Genomic DNA, 24,106 nt, shown 5'->3' with positions numbered 1-24,106 from the left:
CTAACGAATTGTTTCCAGTCGAAGAAAAGCGTCGAGGAAAGAAGAGGAAGATAATAGAAGGAGATACGAATAGTAGGGAAAAGTCAAAGAGATCAGGTGACGGAAAAAGAAGCAACCTAAATGAGTTCCATGTTCAATTGATAGTGGACCTTTATGATGCACATAAAAGTATTTTTTATTATTTTTAGAATAAAGACTATAAACTCAAATGCATCTTTCAGTTAAATTTTCACTATCCTGTATTGTTCTCACTTCCCTGTCCATCGAAAATAGAAAAACCGCTATAAAATCAATATTTATCATAATTTTGTCTGGCCCGTTAAAAATTGGAAATGTTGTAGTATATTCTCGGTCTTTAGTCACTGTTTATACTGATTACTAACAAAAACTGGAGATTCATTTTATGGTCCTAAATAATTCCACCGTGAGTAGAACTACCCATTTTAGTTTGTTATTTGTTGTTTTTTTTAATGCTACCCGCTTCTGGTTCCTAAAATTATAATTTCGATCGTAGTCCTACAAACTCAAGTAATATTTTGCCCCCTAATTCATCTTTGAATAATCCAGGAACTTTTTTATTTTTAGGCATGATATCAAAACAATTGTTCGATACATAATTGCTAGTATCAAAGTAATTCAAAATCGTCTCTATAGAGTACAAAAGACTATCAGTATCAGTATAACATAAAGACAGTTTATCATGGTAGTAATTTTTCATTACTGAATAATGAAAATCGTACATAATATGATTTTTGGAGAGCTCTAAGACCGTAAAACCAATGTATATGGGCTTGTCAAGAATAACTTTTTCACGTTTTAATTGTATAGCTACTAAATTTTCATCAAATATTGACACACTATGAAAATTAGGACGTGATATCAATTGTTCAGCGGTAAAACATTTCTTGGTTTTGTTCCGCTCGTCCTGCCACGTGCTAACAAGTTTTACATCTACTCTTCGTTCAGTGTCTTCTAATGTTTTTCCAAAAATGCTGTTGTTAAGCAATTTGAAAAAGTCTTGCTCAAATAACGAATTTGAATTTTGTCGCAACTGAGTATTTAAATCTATATTATTCCTTTAAGTATGGGCTTTGTCTAAACGATATTCCTTTTAGGCGTAATCCATGTTGAATACATGTCTTTACTAGGGCACTATTTAAGTTGTGAGCCTCGACAACATAACGTGTTGTTAGACGACATCTGATACTTTTAATGAAAAGTTTGACATTTTTGACTACAACCTTGTTCAAAACTTTTTATCATTTGAGCACGTTTTGTATTATTAACATTGAATTGAAAATTATCTTGACTACAAAAACATGGAATTGACTTGCGGAAATTTTCGCGTGAAGATTTATTATGACTTTCGACGTGGTTAATCAATACAAAACTGAAGCGGTCAGCTAAATTTCACTTTTGGTGATAAAGATCTATCCTTTACCATTGTAAAACGCTAGTTTAAGAAGTATAATATTGTATGTCATTGGCTCACCAGTGAACTTTGCGAAAGTCGTCCAAAATGACTAATAGTGGCGGAAAACATTGATGTTGTCAGAAAAATGGAAGAGAAACCTCGTCATGTGATATATCGTAGGATTGAGATAATCCTAGGCATTAATTCCACTAGCAGTAATAAAATATTGTATGACCATATTATAGTTAGTACGTTTTTTTCTCGCTGGATGTCACAAAATTTTTCAAACGCTCAATAGGACGCTTGTGTCGTTTAATCCTTGGAAATGTTTGATAAATACGTTTAAAAAGCTGTAAAAGCCGTTTTTAAAATTGTGACAGTTGACGAATTAAGGATCTATGCATAATGATCCTGAAAATAAACAGCTATCGACTATGGAGGTGTTTTAAGATGAACCAATTCCAACAAAAGTCCCATGCGCTCGGAACACTTTGAAACTTGCGGTCGCCTATTTTTCAGAAATATCCAATTATATGACAGAAACGTTACTAGAGAAATTTAGAATGGTTAATTCTTAATAGTAAACAGCCACTTTTTTTCCAAAAGTCTTCAGTTTAATAAAGGAAACTGACCAGCATAGTCGAATCGCCATTCGTGACGAAAATGTGAGCTTTTACACGTCTCGTCAAACAACTAACTATTTGAACACTCAAAATATGAAATAAACAGGTCCAACGCTACAAAATTCTTGCTTGGAATCTAAACACTTCTTTTGGTACCCATATATTAAAATTAAATGCGTGAACAGCGATTTATGTAGCCAGAAGCAACTGTCGGTGCGGTCAAAAACCATGTTTTGGAGGTGCCATAAGCTGAGTGGAAAAAATGCTATGAAAAGTGTTTCGGACACATTAAAAAGTACATAAATCATGAAAGACAATACCAAGAAACGCAATTAATACCATTTTAATAATAAACTACTTTGTTTTCATAGTTAGGCTCACAACTTAAATAGTGTCCCACGTAAATGAACGTAGTGGATAATATAGTTATATTTATTCTACAAATTTGGCGTAAGTTTTACATTTCTGGCACCGGGTGGAGTAAAGTTTTCTGCACAAAATGGAAATCATTATGTAAATCATGCAAATTCTCAGGATATTCTAAATTCAACTTCGAGAATATATCCATAATCATTGTCATTAGGAATACTTGTTATGTTGAGTTGTTCACATTCCTTTTTAACCGACTTCAGAAAAGGAGGAGGTTATATGTTCGACTGTATGTATTTTTTTTTTCTATGTATGTTCACCGATTACTCCGTCAATTGTGGACCGATTTTCAAAATTCTTTTTTTGTTCGATAGGGTACACTTCTGAGGTGGTCCCATCGTCACCAAGTTAGGATCTGATGATGGGATCCTAGGGAAATCGAGGGCAACCCTCAAATTTTATAGGCATGTATATCGTTTTTCAAACTTTTTCTTAAGTTATTGAAGTATTTGCTCCTGGAAATCATCATTTCATATTGATGAGCTGATGATAGAAGGTAAAACTCCTTAATGCTTAGGAGTTGGAAGATAATTCTTTTAAATAGATAAGTATAGTTTCTAAAGTTATTCAAGTGTTTACATCAGATATTCATCATCTCATCATGATGAACTGGTCATGGTAGGTACAACTCCTTAATGCTTAGGAGTTGGAGGATAATTCTTTAAATATTATAGTTACAAATAGACCAACAGTTGTATTCTTTCATGTTTTTAAGGTGGGCTGTCGGTTTAAGGTCTTTTTAGGTTTCCTATATGGTAACCTGTATTTTGTAGGGAATATTATTTTACAGTAGACATGAAGAATATGGTCTCAATGTACTGCCTACCTTCAGTGGTAACATCAAGGTAATAATTAGTTAACTAAAAAGCAAGAAATAAGTAAAATTTTATAAAAAAAAAAAACCGACTCCAAAAAACCTACACTGAAAAGTAGAAAAATAATTACTAATTACCTACTTATTTATTAGGACGAATTAATATTTATGTAGGTATACCATGATTGATACTTTTGGAGTCGGTGCAGGCAAACTTTACATGTTTCATAATCTTGGCACCGACTCCAGAAGTATCACTCATGGTATACCTACATAAATATTAATTCGTCCTAATAAATAAGTAGGTAATTAGTAATTATTTTTCTACTTTTCAGTGTAGGTTTTTTCATTAATAAGTTTAAAATCCGCATAAGGTAGATAACTGCACATTGCAAAGCCGTATAAATTATTACAATCTACATACATCAGATATCTGTTTGGTTGAGAGGGATCATAATCATGCTGATAGTGATTATTTGATTTAGCATACCTTTTTGAACATAAGCAAATGCCTCCACGAATTCCCTGTTGTATCATTCGTATCATTTCTAAATCTGAAAGCAGTTCCAATTTTACTTTTGTCTTTAATAACATGGCGTCAAAGCTAAGACTTGGTGCTGTGAGATAAAATGCAGGATCTAAATCATAATTGATTTTACATGTTTTACGAAACTTTTCAAAAATATCGCTTAATATCAAAACATCACTCTTTACATACAAATCCGTATATTCTCCGAGATTATTTAATTTTATATTAAAACAGCGCCAAACATTTTTTGCATGATCATAATCCGATTGGCTTAGAGCCTCATCAGTGAGATGATTATAAAACTTTTCTATTGAGGGCAAGTTCTTTTCTTCGTAAACCTGCCAGTTTGACAAGTAACTGTACGGGTATACACCTTTTCGACTTAGCAATGTCAATTGACTTTTATTGTCACAATGTGCGCGCAAATTTATAAAATCGTTTTGCTGTAGATTTTTAGCTAATTGTCTAAACTTGTACCCAAAAATTTGAATGAGTCAACAAAACGCACAGCAACAAAGTTAGTAGTTGAAATCTGGATAAACTTGGTAAAAGAAATATAGTTTTCCTTATTTTTAGGAATAACTTTTATTTCTCCAGGAAAACTACTTAGTTCGCGAATAAACAAATGACAGTCATAACCTGATAAGTTATGAAAAAATACCGGGATAAATTTAGGAATCCTAAATTTAAGATTACAGGACGAATGAGCAGCACCGCGATATTTACCGGTAAAGTGACAATGATCCCGTACTTTATATCATCAATTAGTAAATGAGAGCACAAATAACAGTTCTCAGCTCTTTCAAAGTTTGTTTGATCCTCCTCATTATACATAATAGGAACAGGACTTTCAGACTCAGATTGAATAAGTTTGTAAATTCTTTTTGTATCTTTTTGTAACCTTTTAACAAATACAGTAGCACAGTCGGTTCCTCGATACGTTACCAGATGGTTACGCGAATTATCATAATTACAAACAATGTAATAAGCAAACGCTGCTGGCACATGTTTTTGTATCTTCGCAGTGTATGCGCCTGTACTTTCGGAGCAAGGCTCTAATATGGTCTCAAAGTCTGCGTAGATGATGAATGGCACATCCTGCATGCAATGATAATTTTTAAATTGCATCGTAGTACCACTTTCAGGCAATAACGTGACCACTCCACCACACACATGGTCATCATGATCTCGTTTTGATTTAAAAAATAACAAACATTCGTCACAAAAATGTAATTTCCCATGATGCTTCGTAACTTGATTTCGAACCAACTTTGTTAAATCCTTTATAAGACAATAATGGGATTTGGAGTCCTTTTCTAACAGAAGCATATTAACATGGTGTTTTTTTCGTAACAACGTTTTATATAACGGACCGATAATATTTTGTTTCTCGTCTATCCCATACACATTGATGCTGATATCATTATTATTTATTTCAAAAGTTTTAATATCTTTTAATGAAACTGGAAAATGCATATTATCAACATTCAAGACATCAGTGAAGTATGGATATTATGATGATACTCGGTTAGGATTTTTTACATCAGGATATAAAGCGCTCATTACCGTCCAGGCAAAACAGTATTCATCACTGTTTCTAACATTTAAACAAGCTTTTTTAACTTTGATTTTTTTTGGCAAATCTATATAACTAGAACCACCTAATGGTGAATATTTGTTAATATTAGTTTCAATATAAAGAATATCTAAAAGGGACCAACCACTTCCTTTTTCTTGGAACTCGTCTATCTTTTTACAGATTACTTGAGAAACGTTTTCTAATAAATCATCGAACGTGTAATTTTGAAAGATAGGAATATTTTCTGTTGCAAATGATTTGTTTTCCATTGAATCATCTCTGGGAAAAATAACTTTAACAAACAATTCAAAGTTTACTTTCACACTGATGTGGGAAGCAATAGCGGAATCAAGTACTTTGCGCAGTCTAGACGAAATAGAATGCATGAAGTGCAATGGTGACGTTATTGCCAACTCTTCACCATTAGGCGCACGCTCGCGTTCGGCACTGATGCGATATGATACAATGCGGCCTTTAAAGGCTGAATTAACTATCTCAACTCCAACATCATAATACATTACAGTATTATTCTTATGATGTTCATAAGAATAATACTGTAATGCGCGCACTGCGCAAGTGCCCTGGAAATGCTTTTCTGAGTATGGATTTCTGACATACTGAGCAGAAGATCGTTTTAAAATTTGTCATTTTAAGATTTTAGGATAGATGTAATAGTAAGAACTATAATTAAAAATACTTTATTTAGACAAATTATTATTCATCAATAAACAAATGCATTTGAAATCACATGTTAACTAACTTAGCTAAACAGAAAATAAAATTAAATCTACTTTTTTTTATCTGCATAAAATGTTGGTTCTATATTATTAAATAACCTCCTACTATCTACACTAATATTATAAAGAGGAAAACTTTGTTTGTTTGTTTGTTTGTTTGTTTAGTTGTAATGGATAGGCTCAAAAACTACTGGACCGATTTTAAAAATTCTTTCACCATTCGAAAGCTACATAACTCACGAGTAACATAGGCTAAATTTTATTTTGGAAAAAAATAGGGTCCCGTAAAATATTTGGGATTTTCATAAGACGTGGAAAAGCGCCATCTATCGTCATTGGTTAAAATCTTCTTGCGCCTGACAAAAATTTTTGAGGTACGTAAATATTCATGAAGGCAAAGCTGTCAAACGCCATCTATCGACATCATTAGTAAATTAGTAACTAAATATTACATGTACAGTCACGGAATGAAAAGGTTCGTCAGTTTTCAAATTGATTCCTTCAACGAATCGCGAGCACATAAAATATTACCTTTTGAAACTATGTTACAGAATAATCTCGAGTTAGAGAAAATAATCTTTAACTGTTCGTCAGTAAAGTTCAAAATTATTCAGATCAAAGTTGTTTGACGATTTATCTTGTCAAGAAGATTATTATCTACACTAATATTATAAAGAGGAAAACTTTGTTTGTTTGTTTGTTTGTTTGTTTAGTTGTAATGGATAGGCTCAAAAACTACTGGACCGATTTTAAAAATTCTTTCACCATTCGAAAGCTATATAACTCACGAGTAACATAGGCTAAATTTTATTTTGGAAAAAAATAGGGTCCCGTAAAATATTTGGGATTTTCATAAGACGTGGAAAAGCGCCATCTATCGTCATTGGTTAAAATCTTCTTGCGCCTGACAAAAATTTTTGAGGTACGTAAATATTCATGAAGGCAAAGCTGTCAAACGCCATCTATCGACATCATTAGTAAATTAGTAACTAAATATTACATGTACTATGAATAGCGCTGTTCGTAAATAATTATTGAAAATTTAATAAATAAAGATATTTTATGTAATTGAACCATTCACTGTATGTACCTATTTGAATCATTCACTGTGTTTAAACGAGCAAATCAAAGTGTTAATTAGGGACTTTTTACAAACTTCCTTGCAAATTCTTACTATGTGCCGCCATCTACCGAGATGAATATTAGGATACGGTTCAGCGGCGGACAAATGGGTTGGGCGCGTGGGCGATTGTAGTTAAATAGGATAAGAATTACTTCGTTTTTGTTTTCTGTATGTAATTTGTTATTTTTTGGTAGGGTCTTTATTTTAATTACTTAGGTTGGTAGGTACCTACTTACTTATTTGATTTTAATGATAATTACTATAGGTACGTATAATTTTAGAAGAAAGAAAGGTCATTGAATGACTAAGTGACTCACTCAGTCATCACGAAGTCTCAGAAACTACAAGTCTCAAAAGAGTTCTCATAGGGGTTAATGGTCTATTCCACCTAGCTTTGATCACCAAGATGATCAAAGTGGACTCCAGTTAAATTATTTTTTTAGTGTTCTTTGATCACCTATAAATAAATCATACCTCTGAATTGTCACATACATGTCCAATTTGTTTATTGCGGTTTTTAGAAAATATCAAAAATGTTACAAAACAAAATATGTAGTACAACAATTGGACATGTGACTATTCAGAGGAGATGTGATTTGTTTGTAGATGATCAAAGGACACTAAAATAATAATTTAACTAGAGTCCACTTGGCTCACCCAGGACATCGTAGGTATCCGTGGGTGATCAAAGGCACAGAAGAAATTCAAAGGACACTAAATTGTCGCTGTAAGTCCACTTTGATCACCTGGCTGATCAAAGCCAGGTGATCAAAGTGGAATACACCTCCTTTTAGAACGTAGGTAGTCACTAAGACGAAATTTTGCAAAATTCAACCCTTATGGGAGTTAAAAAGGGGGTTAGAAGTTTGTATTGCAGTCCTCGGTTTTTAAAGTAAGAGACTTGAAAGTTAAAATGTATGCTCACTATGATCTCTAGATATTGTGGAGGTGTACATATACTGTTCGGTACACTGTGGTACTATGTACACATCGGTTTGCCGACGATATTGTGGTCATGGCAGAATCGTTGGAAGATCTTGGCACAATGCTCGAAGACCTTAATCGATTTTCCCATCAGGTAGGCCTGAGGATGAACATGGACAAAACGAAGCTTATGTCGAATGTCCATGTTGCGCCCTACCCAGTTTCAGTTGGGAGCTCAATTCTCGAGATTGTCGACAAGTAGGTATGTCTACCTCGGCCAAACGATCCAGCTAGGTAGGTCCAATTTCGAGAAGGAGGTCAATCGTCGAATCCAACTCGGCTGGGCAGCGTTCGGGAAACTACGCAACATCTTTTCGTCCAAAATATTACCTCAATGCCTGAAGACTAGAGTGTATAACCAATATGTGTTACCAGTGATAACTTATGGCTCGGAAACGTGGCCTCTCACTATAGGGTATAAACAGAAGCTCAGTTGCACAGCGTGCTATGGAGAGGGCTATGCTTGGTGTTTCTTTGCGAGATCGAATCAGAAATGAGTAGATCCGTAAACGAACCAAAGTCGCTGACATAGCCCGACGGATTAGCAAGCTGAAGTGGCAATGGGCAGGGCACATAGTACGCAGAACTGATGGCCGATGGGGCAGAATGGTTCTGGAATGGAGGTCGCGTACCGGAAAACGTAGCGTGGGACTTCCACCTACAAGGTGGACCGACGACATCGTAAAGGTAACAGGGAAGCGCTGGACGCAGGCCGCTTCCAATCGATCAACATGGAAAGCATTGGGGGAGGCCTATGTTCAGCAGTGGACGTCCTATGGCTGAAATGGTGGTGGTGGTGGTGGTGGTACAAATACTGAAAACGTATCATTAGAAATCAACTACGGGGGCTAAGGAGATAAAAGGAGGGTTGGAAGTTTATAAAGTCACTTATCATTATCATATTCACTGAAAGTCCTATGTGTTTAAAGTAAGAGAGTTGAAATTTAAAATGTATGCGCTATAGATGCTAAGAGCGGATTTTACGAAACTCCACCCCTAATGGAGTAAAACGAGGTCCACGCGTACGAAGTCGCGGGCGGCCGCTAGTCCTTAAATATTTTTTTAATACCGGCCCATAACGGCTCGTCGTGGCTCAGCCGGACTCTCAGACAGCCGTTCCACTTGTCGAAGCGCTCTCTCGGGTTGACGCCAATTTATTTGTGCTATGTCGAACACGCGCAGGTCGATGTACACGTCGCCGTCAGCCTGCAGCGTGCCCTGGCGGCTGATTCCGCCCGCGACCCGCCGCGACAGCGAGGACCACAGCGGCTGATGTTTGGGAGCAGGCTCGCAGGCGTCTCCAAACAGCTCCTCGTAAATGCCGCTAAGAGTTTTACTGTTCTTCCTTGAAAAAAAAAACTGTTCAAAATGTTATCTTGATTAGTTACTAGTCGTTCACGAAAGTTTATTAAAGAAAATGTTATTTAATTATCATTAAACAAAGAAACAATATAGGATTAATTATGTTTAAATTATCGTAAAATAGAATCAAAGTGCAAGTGAGAAAGTGCAAGTTGCTATAGAAACAATGTTATTTTATAGGGTAATTATAACAAGTATACGTACCCAGCCTTTTTTTTGGACGTCTCCTTCTTTGCAGCCTTGATCTTGCTCTGGCTGCTGGCCTTAGTTTTCTTGGAGGGACTGTAACAAATTTGATGATTATCAGTTAGACGAATATCATTCATTCATAACGAATCTTTCATACAAAGAAGGTAGGTAAGTCATAATACGAGTATGTACCTTAGATCTTCTTCTTCGTCCGAAGAGTACTCCGAGTCAGAACCCAGGTCAGCTGCAGCAGCGTTGCGTTTCTTACAGTCTGATTCAGCCCTGTAAAATATACATTTAGGAGTTAACACAGTAATAAGTGAAATAGTAAATTCTACGCTAACCTAACACATTTAATTAATTTAATATTTAAGCTACGAACCTTATCTTTTTTTTGGTCACCTTAGCCTTGCTGCTGCCGCTGCCTTTGGTCGTCTTCTTTGGAGGGCTATAGTAAAAATAATTAGGTTTTAAAGCAAGTTTCATCGTATTTTTATCAATCATTATTTCAGTCTTTATAATTTAGTAATCAATATTTACCAAGTATTATCTTCTGACGAGTACTCAGACTCTGATTCCAAGCAAGCTGCAGCAGCGCTACGATTCTTGTACTCGGATTCCGACCTGTAAGTAAATTATTTGAAAAATAACAAAGACTAGTGTATGTCTGAACGGACTGTGAAATAAACAATGATAGTACTGGGGATTGAGTATTTTAGTAGTCTCAACGACCTGAAACCCTAAATTCAGATACCAAAACAAAACAGTTGTACTGAGTCTACTATGTCTAAACCTTGAGAACCAAAAATATTATTTATTATAATAAAATAACTCACGAACATTTTCCCAGAAGTGAAGCTGAAGCGCAGAGTTACGGCACGAAGAATCGAAGATGATCAGATATGAATCGCAGAAAATAATGATAATTACTTCACTTACCGCTTATTTTATATCCAAATTTTCACTCACACACACTGTAAAACAGTCAAAATAACGCACACACCAAATAATGCCGATCAGCAATTGATTGAACAAACGTTTATCAAATTACTTTAAAATATTATTTACCCATCAGCAACTTTTGTTCGCGTGAAATTTACGAAATATTATTTCAATCACTAGGGATTGACCGCGGCTCCACCTGCACATTTTTGATTTTTCACAAAGTTTCAACCAAATCACACTTATGGTTTTATTTATGGTTTTATATGACTCAAAATCATTTGATGTAGTTAGTAATATTAGTTGCTCAAATCAATAATAATTATGTATCATTATGAATAGGTATTTCAAATTCAGAGCTTCCTGGAATGAGCACCTCCAATTTGCAGGCACGCTTCTGTTACAGTTTTATAAAACGTACATGTACCTACAGACAATATGTTCCCCAACAGTGGGAGTATAGGATCCAGCAGCGTTGTGATGAAATGATTTATATGTATAAGGCATTCCTGATAATGTACTACATAGATTATTTACTAGCTTTGCTTACAGTTTTGACAATTTGTTGTCTTAAATCCATATTTCATCTAAATCCGTTCAGCCGGTAAAGCTTTATGAGTAAACAAGTCAATAATTCGATACGAAATCCATCAATCCGTTTGGAAGATACGAGGTAAGAAATAAAACATGAACATAATTACACACATACAAGATATTATGTGCGAAAAACATAACTTAAAAATAAAATACAATTATACAGGGTGACTTTGCAATCAGTGTCCAAATTTTTAGGAGCGACTCAGAATCAGTAACTTAATCAATTTGCATAAAGAAAACACTTTTTTTCATATTTATTTAATTATTTATAACATTTGCGCGTGTTTTAAAAATGGACACACTTTATTAATAGAAAATTACGTAATTTATAGTTAACTGCGAAGCTTAATAGACATAATAGTGCTCGAAAATAAGCCTTATCCTTTATGGGCACCGCGAATTAGATTTTCAAAATTGATTTGCGCAAACTGCTGTGATTAAAAATAATTAAGATAAAGTTGTATTGTTGAATTGATCTTTAGAGCTTATTAAAAAAAATTTGATACTGTTTACAAACTCGCCCTGTATTAATCGCAATGAAAACCTTTGTCGATAATAAGAAACTGACATAACAGTTTTGTACATATTTACACTTGAGTGCAAAATAATGGATAACTGTATTTACGATTAATTTTAAAACTAGTAATATGAACGTCCAACCTGCCACAAGGCATCTATCTTAAAGAAGACTTTCCAAAAGAAGTTTTAGAAACCCGCAGAAAACTACAACCAATGCTGGAAGAAGAAAGAAAGAAGGGAAATTTAGCTTATCTGAAATACGATAAGTTAGTAGTAAAAAACCCAAAAGATGCTAACCGAGAGAAAAGGAAAAGAGAAAAGGTAGAATCGCCAGAAACAATCTCAACATGCACCAGGAAGAAACAAATTACCGACAAACGTATTGATGAGCCATCTACAAGCAATACACAAGGAGTAGTAAAACCAAGCATATTCAATTATGTGGCACGAGGTAGAGCATCATCGGTGTCTGAGCCAAAAACTTCAAAAAACTAAAAACTTCTTCCCTCAACTGGAACCCGGACAAGACAAACCAAACAACACAACAAACTAAAATAAAAACCATCAACAACACCCCAACCCCTCTCCCAAGACGGCTGGTCACCGCGGGAGATGTAGACTACCACCCTCCAACGATTTCAAAGGCCTCATCACACAAACAGAACAAAACACATAACGCTACAAGGAACAACAACAATGTCACACATATCTGTACGCTAAATACAAGAACTCTGAGGACAGAGGAGAACCTACAAGAGCTGGAATTGGCCCTTAATTACCTAAAATGGGACATAGTAGGTATCAGCGAAATGAGAAGAGAAGGAAAAGGCATAGAAGAGAGAATAAAGAATACATCTATCTATCTATCTATCTATCTATCTATCTATCTATTCTATTCTATATTATATAAAGCTCGATTACCACTCACTCACTGACTCACTGATCAGGGGTATTTTTAGGGTATTTAGAGGGGAGAGGGGTAAAATTGTTAGTGTTTGTTTTAAACTAGATTTTTTGACTGCCAGCTTTACTAGATTTTTTGAACCCAAAAACAAAATGGCGGCACTTTTTGAAACTCCAACTTTTTTGTTTTTCATCCTGAATTTTTTCCTTTTTGGGAGTTTATTAGGGTTGCCAAGGTGTGTTCAAAAATGTGAGAAAAAAATAAAAAAACAAAATGGCCGCGCCGCCATCTTGGATTGAAAACGCGATTTCAGGGGTGTTTTTGGGGAGGTGTCACTCCGAGATGCGCAATTGTTTTTGAAAATTTCTTTTGAGTTTTTATGACTTATATAGTCTGCTTCAAGGCCTCATTTACAAATTATCGAAAAACAAGATGGCGGCTGAGCCGTCGGCCATTTTGTTGCGATCAAAAAATTCCCAAACTTTGGTAGCAATTTTCCGGCAGATGGCGACACCGGAGTTGGTTACAATGTTCCGGGCGATTGTTGGTCTGTTATTCGAGTGTTGCCATGAATCGGAAAAAACTACCATTTTGGAAGAAAATTTTCCACCACGGCCCCGGATAGTAGAAAATGGAAATTTCCAAAAATTCCATAAACTTGGAATGCAGTCTGGTGACATTTGTAGACCCGAATGACATTTCACCATTTTTATCAAAAAAGTCTGGCAACACTGAAAGTTATGGGGAAAAGTTTTTTTTGCGACATGGGTGTCTTTAAAGTTAGTGACAGACAGAAAGAATTATGGCAGAAAAAAAATAAAAATGACGTTTGGTCGGATATACGACCCAGATTATGGGAAAAATCCGAAATGTCAGAAAATCAAGATGGCGGCGGCGTGGGCGGCCATTTTGTGAAAAGTTCAAAATTTCGAAATTTTAGAATGCATTTTTCGAGTAGTTGGCAACACTTTGGAAAGTCGAGTTGTATGAGGCGGTTGTGTGTCCTGTCGAGAGGTTTCGCTTGGGTGAAGAAATTTCTCCAGTGTTGCCATACTTTGGGAGATTTGGTCCAAAAATGTCGAAAGTAGAAATAACGACTTTCGGTCAAAAATTTAGATGACGCCTCCTGCAAAGGAGTCGTGCAAATGACATTTGACCATTTTCATCTCGATCACCTGGCAACACTGGGAGCTACGGGGAAAAGTATTTTTTTCGACATGGGTGTCTTTAAAGTTAAGGACGGACAGAAGGAGATATGGCAGGAAAAATCTGAAAATGGGGTTTGGTCGGTTATACGACCCAGATTATGGGAAAAATCCAAAATGTCAGAAAATCAAGATGGCGACTGAGCAGGCGGCCATTTTGTAAAAAGTTTCAGATTTCTGATTTTTCAAATGCATTTTTCGGGCAGTTGGCAACATTTGGGAAAGTCGAGTTGTATGGGGCGATTACGTAGTTTGTCAAGGAGTATCGTTTGGGAAAACTAAAATTTCCAGTGTTGCCATACTTTGGGAGATTTGGTCCAAAAATGTAAAAAAAGGAAATAACGACTTTCGGTCAAAAATTTGGATGACGCCTCCTGCAAATAGGTCAAACTAATGACATTTGACCATTTTTAGCTCGATGACCTGGCAACACTGGGAGTTACGGAAACTCAAAATTTTGGGACATGGGTGGTTTTAAGGAATTGTTTTACGGGATTGGGTTAAGTTAGAAAAAAAGTAAAAATGGGGTTCGGCGCGGAAAATGGTCCAGATTAAGGCAAAAATGCAAAATTTTGGAAATCCAAGATGGCCGCCAAGCAGTTACCCATTTTCCAAATGGAACTGAGTTTTCCATACAAATTGTATGCAGGGGGGCTTAGCTAACGTAGAAAAAGGCGAGGCCGAAGGCCGAGCGATAGTTACAAGCCCGAGAGTCGCCATAGGTTAATTTTAATGCGTCAAAAAAGGACTAGAGCCCAGTGACAGACAGAAAGGCGAGGCCGAAGGCCGAGCGATGGTTCAAATCCTGACAGTCGCCATAGATTTACTTGTGTTGCGTCAAAAAAGCAAAAGAGCCTTGCGACAAACGATAAACGCCCTGTGTAATTTTTGCGAGGCCGCAGGCCGAGCGCCGCGTAGGGCGAAGCCCGGAGCGGCCAGCATCGCAGATCTAGCTTTTGTAGCCCGCGTAGCGGGCGACCAAAGCTAGTCTATATATATATATATCTATAATATATTATATAAAGCTCGATTACCACTCACTGACTGACTGACTCACTGATCAGGGGTGTTTTTGGGGTATTTAGAGGGGAGAGGGGTAAAATTTTTGATGTTTGTTTTAAACTAGATTTTTCGACTGCCAGCTTTGTTACATTTTTTGAATCAAAAAACAAAATGGCGGCATTTTTTGAGACAACAACTTTTTTGTCTTTGGTCCTGAATTTTTTCTTTTTTGGTGGTTGGTTGGGGTTGCCAAGGTGTGCTAAAAAAATTGAGAAAAAATTATAAAAACAAAATGGCCGCGCCGCCATCTTGGATTGAAAATGCAATTTCAGGGGTGTTTTCGGGGAGGTGTCACTCCGAGATGCGCAATTGTTTTTGAAAATTTCTTTTGAATATTTGTGACATGTATAGTCTTCTTTAAAGCCTCATTCACAGATTATCAAAAAACAAGATGGCGGCTGAGCCGTCGGCCATTTTGTTGCGATCAAAAAATTCCCAAACTTTGGTAGCAATTTTCCGGCAGATGGCGACACCGGAGTGGGGTACAATGTTCCGGACGATTGTTGGTCTGTTCCTCGAGTGTTGCCATGAATAGGAAAAAACTACCATTTTGGAAGAAAATTTTCCACCACGGCCCCGGATAGTAGAAAATGGAAATTTCCAAAAATTCCATAAACTTGGTATGCAGTCTGGTGACATTTGGGGACCCGAATGACATTTCACCATTTTTATGAAAAAAGTCTGGCAACACTGAAAGTTATGGGGAAAAGTTTTTTTTGCGACATGGGTGTCTTTAAAGTTAGTGACAGACAGAAAGAATTATGGCAGAAAAAAAATAAAAATGACGTATGGTCGGATATACGACCCAGATTATGGGAAAAATCCGAAATGTCAAAAAATCAAGATGGTGGCGGCGTGGGCGGCCATTTTGTAAAAAGTTGAAAATTTCGAAATTTTGGAATTCATTTTTCGAGTAGTTGGCAACACTTTGGAAAGTCGAGTTGTATGAGGCGGTTGTGTGTCCTGTTGAGAGGTTTTGCTTGGGTGAAGAAATTTCTCCAGTGTTGCCACACTTTGGGAGATTTGGTCCAAAAATGTCGAAAGTAGAAATAACGACTTCCGGTCGAAAATTTGGATGACGCCTCCTGCAAAGGGGTCGTACAAATGACATTTGACCATTGTCATCTCGATCACCTGGCAACACTGGGAGTTACGGGGAAAAGTATTTTTTTCGACATGGGTGTCTTTAAAGTTAAGGACGGACAGAAGGAGATATGGCAGGGAAAATCTGAAAATAGGGTTTAGTCGGTTATACGACCCAGACTATGGGAAAAATCCGAAATCATGGAAAATCAAGATGGCGGCAGAGCGAGCGGCCATTTTGTAAAAAGTTTCAGATTTCTGATTTTTCAAATGCATTTTTCGGGCAGTTGGCAACATTTGGGAAAGTCGAGTTGTATGGGGCGATTACGTAGTTTGTCAAGGAGTATCGTTTGGGAAAACTAAAATTTTCAGTGTTGCCATACTTTGAGAGTTTTGGTCCAAAAATGTAAAAAATGGAAATAACGACTTTCGGTTAGAAATTTGGATGACGCCTCCTGCAAATAGGTCAAACTAATGACATTTGACCATTTTCAACTCGATCACCTGGCAACACTGGGAGTTAGGGGAACTCAAAGTTTTGGGACAACGGAGGAATGAGGAATTGTAGAAACAAATGAATTCGGGATTGGGTAAAGTTAGAAAAAAAGTAAAAATGGGGTTCGGCGCGGAAAATGGTCCAGATTAAGGCAAAAATGCAAAATTTTGGAAATCCAAGATGGCCGCCAAGCGTTCACCCGTTTTCCTAAAGGAACTAAATTCTCCATACAAATTGTATGCAGGGGGGCTTAGCTAACGTAGAAAAAGGCGAGGCCGAAGGCCGAGCGATAGTTTAAAGCCTGTGAGTCGCCATAGATTTATTTTTAATGCGTCAAAAAAGGACTAGAGCCCAGTGACAGACTGAAAGGCGAGGCCGAAGGCCGAGCGATGGTTCAAATCCCGACAGTCGCCATAGATTTACTTGTGTTGCGTCAAAAAAGCACAAGAGCACAGTGACAGACAATAAACACCCCCTGTAATTTTTGCGAGGCCGAAGGCCGAGCTCCGAATGCGAGGCCGCAGGCCGAGCGCCGCGTAGGGCGAAGCCCGGAGCGGCCAGCATCGCAGATCTAGCTTTTGTAGCCCGCGTAGCGGGCGACCAAAGCTAGTCTTATAATATATAAAGCTCGATTACCACTCACTCACTCACTGACTGATCAGGGGTATTTTTGGGGTATTTAGAGGGGAGAGGGGTAAAATTGTTAATGTTTGTTTTAAACTAGATTTTTTGACTGCCAGCTTTACTAGATTTTTTGAACCAAAAAACAAAATGGCGGCACTTTTTGAAACACAAACTTTTCTGTCTTTCGTCCTGAATTTTTTCTTTTTTGGTGGTTGGTTGGGGTTGCCAAAAGGTGTATTTTAATGTGAGAAAAAAATGGAAAAACAAAATGGCCGCGCCGCCATCTTGGATTGAAAATGCGATTTCGGGGTGTTTTTAGGGAGGTGTCATTCCGAGATGCGCAATTGTTTTTGAAAATTTCTTTTGAATATTTGTGACATGTATAGTCTGCTTCAGAGCCCCATTCACAGATTATCAAAAAACAAGATGGCGGCTGAGCCGTCGGCCATTTTGTTGCGATCAAAAAATTCCCTAATTTTGACACGAATTTTCCGGTAGATGGCGACACCGGAGTGGGGTACAATGATCCGAGCGATTGTTGGTCTGTTATTAGAGTGTTGCCATGAATCGGAAAAAACTACCATTTTGGAAGAAAATTTTCCACCACGGCCCCGGATAGTAGAAAATGTAAATTTCCAAAAATTCCATAAACTTGGTATGCAGTTTGGTGACGTTTGGGGACTCGAATGACATTTCACCATTTTTATGAAAAAAGTCTGGCAACACTGAAAGTTACGGGGAAAAGTTTTTTTTGCGACATGGGTGACTTTAAAGTTAAGGACAGACAGAAGGAGTCGTGGCAGAAAAAAAATAAAAATGACGTTTGGTCGGATATACGACTCAGATTATGGGAAAAATCCGAAATGTCAGAAAATCAACATGGCGGCGGCGTGGGCGGCCATTTTGTGAAAAGTTGAAAATTTCGAAATTTTGGAATTCATTTTTCGAGTAGTTGGCAACACTTTAGAAAGTCGAGTTGTATGAGGCGGTTGTGTGTCCTGTCGAGAGGTTTCGCTTGGGTGAAGAAATTTCTCCAGTGTTGCCATACCTTAGGAGATTTGGTCCAAAAATGTCGAAAGTAGAAATAACGATATCCGGTCAAAAATTTGGATGACGCCTCCTGCAAAGGGGTCGTGCAAATGACATTTGACCATTTCCATCTCGATTACCTGGCAACACTGGGAGCTACGGGGAAAAGTATTTTTTTCGACATGGGTGTCTTTAAAGTTAAGGACGGACAGAAGGAGATATGGCAGAAAAAATCCAAAAATGTGGTTTGGTCGGTTATACGATCCAGACTATGGGAAAAATCCGAAATCATGGAAAATCAAGATGGCGGCTGAGCGGGCGGCCATTTTGTAAAAAGTTTCAGATTTTCGATTTTTCAAATGCATTTTTCGGGCAGTTGGCAACATTTGGGAAAGTCGGGTTGTATGGGGCGATTACGTAGTTTGTCAAGGAGTATCGTTTGGGAAAACAAAAATTTCCAGTATTGCCATACTTTGAGAGTTTTGGTCCAAAAATGTAAAAAATGGAAATAACGACTTTCGGTCAGAAATTTGGATGACGCCTCCTGCAAATAGGTCAAACTAATGACATTTGACCATTTTCATCTCGATCACCTGGCAACACTGGGAGTTAGGGGAACTCGAAGTTTTGGGACAACGGAGATTGGGTGAAGTTAGAAAAAAAGTAAAAATGGGGTTCGGCGCGGAAAATGGTCCAGATTAAGGCAAAAATGCAAAATTTTGGAAATCCAAGATGGCCGCCAAGCGTTCACCCGTTTTCCTAAAGGGACTAAATTCTCCATACAAATTGTATGCAGGGGGGCTTAGCCAACGTAGAAAAAGGCGAGGCCGAAGGCCGAGCGATAGTTCAAAGCCCGAGAGTCGCCATAGATTAATTTTTATGCGTCGAAAAAGGACTAGAGCCCAGTGACAGACAGAAAGGCGAGGCCGAAGGCCGAGCGATGGTTCAAATCCCAACAGTACCCGTAGATTTACTCGTGTTGCGTCAAAAAGCACAAGAGCACAGTGACAGACAACAAACACCCCCTGTAATTTTTGCGAGGCCGAAGGCCGAGCTCCGAATGCGAGGCCGCAGGCCGAGCGCCGCGTAGGGCGAAGCCCGGAGCGGCCAGCATCGCAGATCTAGCTTTTGTAGCCCGCGTAGCGGGCGACCAAAGCTAGTACTATACTATAAAGGTGAAACGGCAGGCCTATATGGAACTGGATTTCTAGTGAAAAGGAGACTTCTAGCGGAGATCGAAGAGTTCATAGGGATTTCAGAAAGAATACCAATGCTAAATGTAAGACTACCCACTGGAAACAAAAAGGAACCATGGTCAATCATCCAGGCATACGCACCAACAGAACCAGTAAAGAACGAGGACATGCACAAGATTGAATCATTCTACAGTAATCTACAATCCACCATAACGCAGGCACATTCCAATCTTATAGTTATGGGTGACTTTAATGGAAAAGTAGGTACATCCAAAACAGGAGAAGAGAAGAACATTGGAAGATTTGGCCATGGACATAGAAGTAAAAATGGTCAATCACTGGTAAACTTTGCGACTGAAAATAACTGTCCGTCATGAACAGTTTTTTCAAAAAAAGAAATTCAAGGAAATGGACCTGGATCTCACCTTGTGGGAGATACACGAATGAAATAGACTATATAATGACAAATAAAAAAGATAGGATCAAGGATGTTACTGTAATAAATAACCTGAACTTCAATACAGACCATAGAATGGTTCGTGCAATATTGGAAGGAAACCCAGTAAAGAAAACAAGAAAAACCTATAGTAAGAGACCTGAATCATACATCACCAATAAAAATCTGGAAACCTTCACGATAAATTTCAAAAACGCACTGGAAAACGAGATGGATAAATCCAACAGTAAGAATATAGAAGAAATCTACAATAAATTCATAACTACCTTAAAAAACGAAATCGATAGAACCAAATCAATGCCAAAAGAAAAATGGATATCTACACACACCCAAGATTTACTCCAACAACGGAAAGAACTACTGAAGGATAAAAAATCTAATACAAAACAAATCACGGAAATAAGCAAGAAAATCAATGAAAATATAAAGAAGGACAACAAAGTAAGAAGAAACGATGTCATCAAATATCATATTGAAAAAACAGGAGGAATAAAGAAGGCTTATAAGAAGCTGTCAGACAAAGCGTACTTTTCAGGGGAGCGATTTTAAAGTTTAGAGTTCTCTGGTAAATCTGAATTAATGATAATTGATATTTTTATGATTGAAATAAGCTAATTTGATGCGTATCTTTCGATTGGTGTAAGAATTTGATTATATTATCTTCTTAATCTATTAAAAAAAAGACTTGTCAAGTTGTGTACCGACGACTTGTCAAGTTATTCACCAAAGAAAAACAAACATTTCAGGTGTAAAAATTGGATTTAAGTTAATTATTTTGAATGAAGTTTAAGTAAAAAAACAAAACATAAAAATAGAACATATTTTTATCACTTTTGCAATGAAATAGTAACAAAGGGTTATGCCCACTTAGTATGGGACCTTTGGCCTGAGGTGGACAGACATTACAGCATGTAATTTGTTATTGGTTAAATAGTCTATACCAGTAAGAAACAGAATATAAATATAATTTTGTATCCAAATCATTAAAAACATTGTTTTTTGGTTAAGTTTAAAAAGGTTAAAAGCAAAATAAAACACCATTTTTTTACATTATTTTATTTTCAATCTGATTCATAGGTCAACAAAATATTATCCAGGAACTGGGCAGGTGGAAATATATGTTCTTGATACCTTGCCCAGCTCAAAAACCATACAATTGTCATCACATGAGCACAGCAACCTACTGTTCTTCGGCCAACCATACAATTGCAGCAGTATTGTTTTACTGCTTCCCGCCCATTTAAATTATTTTCATAAATAATATAAACATAATATATTTTACGGCTTATGTGCCTGCTGTGTATCTTACCCCTTAATAAGCTACAACTGGCCGAAGGTGTAGGGTAATCGTTCAGTAGGTTGCTGGCTGTGTCTCTACACACTTCTATAGTATAGGAACCGTTGCCTCTGATATGTTCCCCATAATATGATCGAGCCTGTTTTAGCTGGTATGTACCACATGCTATTAAAATTAATTCACTAAATTCCATTCTAGGGAATGACACATTTTCGATGTTCACATTTATACTGCGAAAGTCTGCCCGCCGTCTATTTAAATTATTTTGTATAACAAAATCAGCTAATACATTGTCAGTGTACATTTTTTGATTTATTATGTCCAGTATTATACCTGCATCCTCTCGATCAGTAACTCTCTGGTGAAACCGGTTTATAACTGCTGCAGCAACGCGAAAATCTATCATAGCATGTTTAGATGCGCGGTTGAAAAATTCATGCCTAAGCAATTTGAAACATTGTTTGAACATACCATTCACGGCTTCAACCACCCATCTACATACTGTGACAGATCTCGATCTATTGGCTGCCATTGTTGACAACTGTGTTTCACCTTGTTGTAAGGATTCAGGCATGTGGACAGAATAATTACAATTCCTTAACAGCGGCACAGAATCTCTGAAGCCCCTATCCAGTATAAAAACATCTCCTTGTTGAAAATACTGCCTCAATGGCTTTGTCTCATCGTTAAATTCATTAGACATAATAGTCGCATCAGATGTTGTAGCTGGATAGGGGCCCAACACATCGACAATGTATCCATCGGTACATACGATTAGAAAAGGCTTCATAAGGTTCCTATACTTGTGTAAAGAATAAGTATCTTTTTGATACATATAATTAGAACTTTTTTGAACAAATAAGTATGTTCCATCAATTATAACAATTGGTTTACGATCGACACCACCGAACAATCCATTAGGTATTAGTAAATTCCTTTGAGAGATTTCAGCTCGCGTTATATTATCTGTCCCTAAGTATCTGGACACAAAATCCTCATTTAAAATATTCCTAGCTTTTCCCATCAATCTCATAAGCTTAGATCTGGATATGTTCAAAAGTGTCGAAATTCTTTTATCACTATCTCCTGTCCTCAACTTGAGTAAATATGCACCAAGTGCCAATTTACCATTACGCATAGCTCCAAGTCTTGGTAGTTCCGAATAGAGCTGTTCGAATTTGGCTTTTGTTAGTCCAACCCAATAATGTAAAAGCTCATCTGACATTCTCTCTACCTCTGAAAAATCCAACATCAGCGGCCTCTCATTAACAAAAGATGCAAAATCTTGTATATGGTCAGCATTAAAACTATGTATCGGTTGAGGAATGTCAGATAATACTTCCCAATTATCGTTGTGTAAATGGAAAACACAAATCCTGCAGTTTTGAGGTACATAAAACTTATACTCACTAAACAACTTTACCCTCAGCCAAATGGGAACAGCCAATCTTTGTGTTGAATTACACTCGGGGAAAAAACAATGACTTTGAGTGTCCGATGCTCTTGAATATAAGGGCAAATGAATTCTCGTCCCATCATGTGCTTGTTGGGGCTCCGCAGCATGTGTAGCAGCTCGATCAGCTCTCTGCCAGCAGGGATGACATATCTGGTCAGATCCCCGCAGCTGAAACAAAGAAATCAAATAAGGTATCATTCAAAATTCATTTTTCTTTAAAATGTTGAGATGTGATGATGTGATGTGAGACAAGTCAATGTTTATTTATCAGTAAAGTATTTGTATAGAACAAAACATACATTTTGTTAAAATATATCAAGCCAATGTCTTTCATAAAATATTAATAAAAATAATCATTACAATACTTACTTGACGAGGTGAAATCTGTTCCATTATCACATTTCGAATACGTGATTCTCTTTCTGTGTCAGTATGCAGCCTATGAGACCGTATTCGTAACAACGAGCATCCACAGTTAACACAGACATTACGACTGTGACCGGTGCTAGTTGTTGGTTCTTCATTTGACATATTTGTCCTTGATTGGTGCAGAGCCACGGTCCAACATGAGTGACAACATACACTGCTGTCATCAATCTAAAAAAAATAACAGTTATATCAGGATTATGGTTATCTACAGTAAAAGTGGTTGATTATAAACATTGTAAAAGGTATTCAACAAATCCACACGCTCATTCAATAACTTACCAGTTGAGGAGCTATCCACTGACGTATAACCGTCTGAACTTGAATAAGCTCTAGGTTATGTCGCCTCCTCTGCGTCACGTCAGCTCCACAATTAATACATCTCATAGGCTCCTCATGAGATTGAGGAATTGCTGGTTCATTATCCAAAATCGGGCTGGGGTCAACACTGGGGCTTGGGTCGGAGTCCATACGTAAGCCGTGGTCAGCGTTTGGGCAAGGTTCGTTATCCGAAAGTGAGCCATGGTCATCGGTTGAGCGAGATTCGGGGTCCGAGAGTATGCCAGGGTCGTCGGGAAGAGAAGCATCAAGGTCCATGGTCAAAAATATAAAGTCGTCGAAAGGGAAACACTCAAACAACACTCACGATGAAAAATACAAAGCGAATGACAATAAACAGCTTTTGACAGTATTTTTTTATCGTGTTTCAGTGTTGCCATGCTAATTATGTAGTGATAATTAAAAATAATCGATATAAAAATCGATCGTATTTTTGATGATCCAAAATAAAGTGTATTTCATTTAGTTAATAAAGTATTTTATGGTAAATGTTATTCCAATATTAAAAAGTTTTTTTTAATGTCATTTTAATGAATCAGTATTAAAAAAATACACTTGATTTCATGGTCGAAAAACAATCGATTTGAATCGATTATTACCGATAGGATTTATTTTGGCAACACTGAATTCAGAGTCAAAGACAGGAAGTTGTAATTATCGCCTAAAGTACTATTAAAATTGGATTTTTAAT

At 37.1% G+C, this 24,106-nt stretch overlaps 1 protein-coding gene across 1 annotated transcript; it reads right to left on the bottom strand.

Annotated features, from left to right (window-relative positions):
- Positions 1-9,294: 9,294 nt before the first annotated feature.
- Positions 9,295-23,746, bottom strand: LOC135086302 (uncharacterized). Its single transcript, XM_063981088.1, has 8 exons — positions 23,359-23,746; positions 23,020-23,247; positions 21,998-22,818; positions 10,324-10,407; positions 10,166-10,231; positions 9,976-10,065; positions 9,799-9,876; positions 9,295-9,577 (listed from the first exon to the last, which is right to left on the bottom strand). Exons 1-8 carry the CDS (start codon positions 23,671-23,673, stop codon positions 9,295-9,297), a joined length of 1,965 nt encoding a protein of 654 aa, XP_063837158.1. The 5' UTR covers positions 23,674-23,746.
- Between the last annotated feature and the right edge of the window lie 360 nt (positions 23,747-24,106).

This window comes from Ostrinia nubilalis, chromosome W (assembly GCF_963855985.1).
Source record: "Ostrinia nubilalis chromosome W, ilOstNubi1.1, whole genome shotgun sequence".
Lineage (NCBI taxonomy): Eukaryota > Metazoa > Arthropoda > Insecta > Lepidoptera > Crambidae > Ostrinia > Ostrinia nubilalis.
This window is presented reverse-complemented; position numbering and strand designations above follow the sequence as displayed.

Coding starts and splice junctions, on each gene's coding strand:
- LOC135086302 (XM_063981088.1), bottom strand. CDS start 23,673: ATGGACCTTGATGCTTCTCTTCCCGACGACCCTGGCATACTCTCGGAC. Junction 23,248..23,358: donor AGTGGATAGCTCCTCAACTG/GTAAGTTATTGA, acceptor TATTTTTTTTAG/ATTGATGACAGCAGTGTATG. Junction 10,232..10,323: donor TCGTCAGAAGATAATACTTG/GTAAATATTGAT, acceptor TTTTTACTATAG/CCCTCCAAAGAAGACGACCA.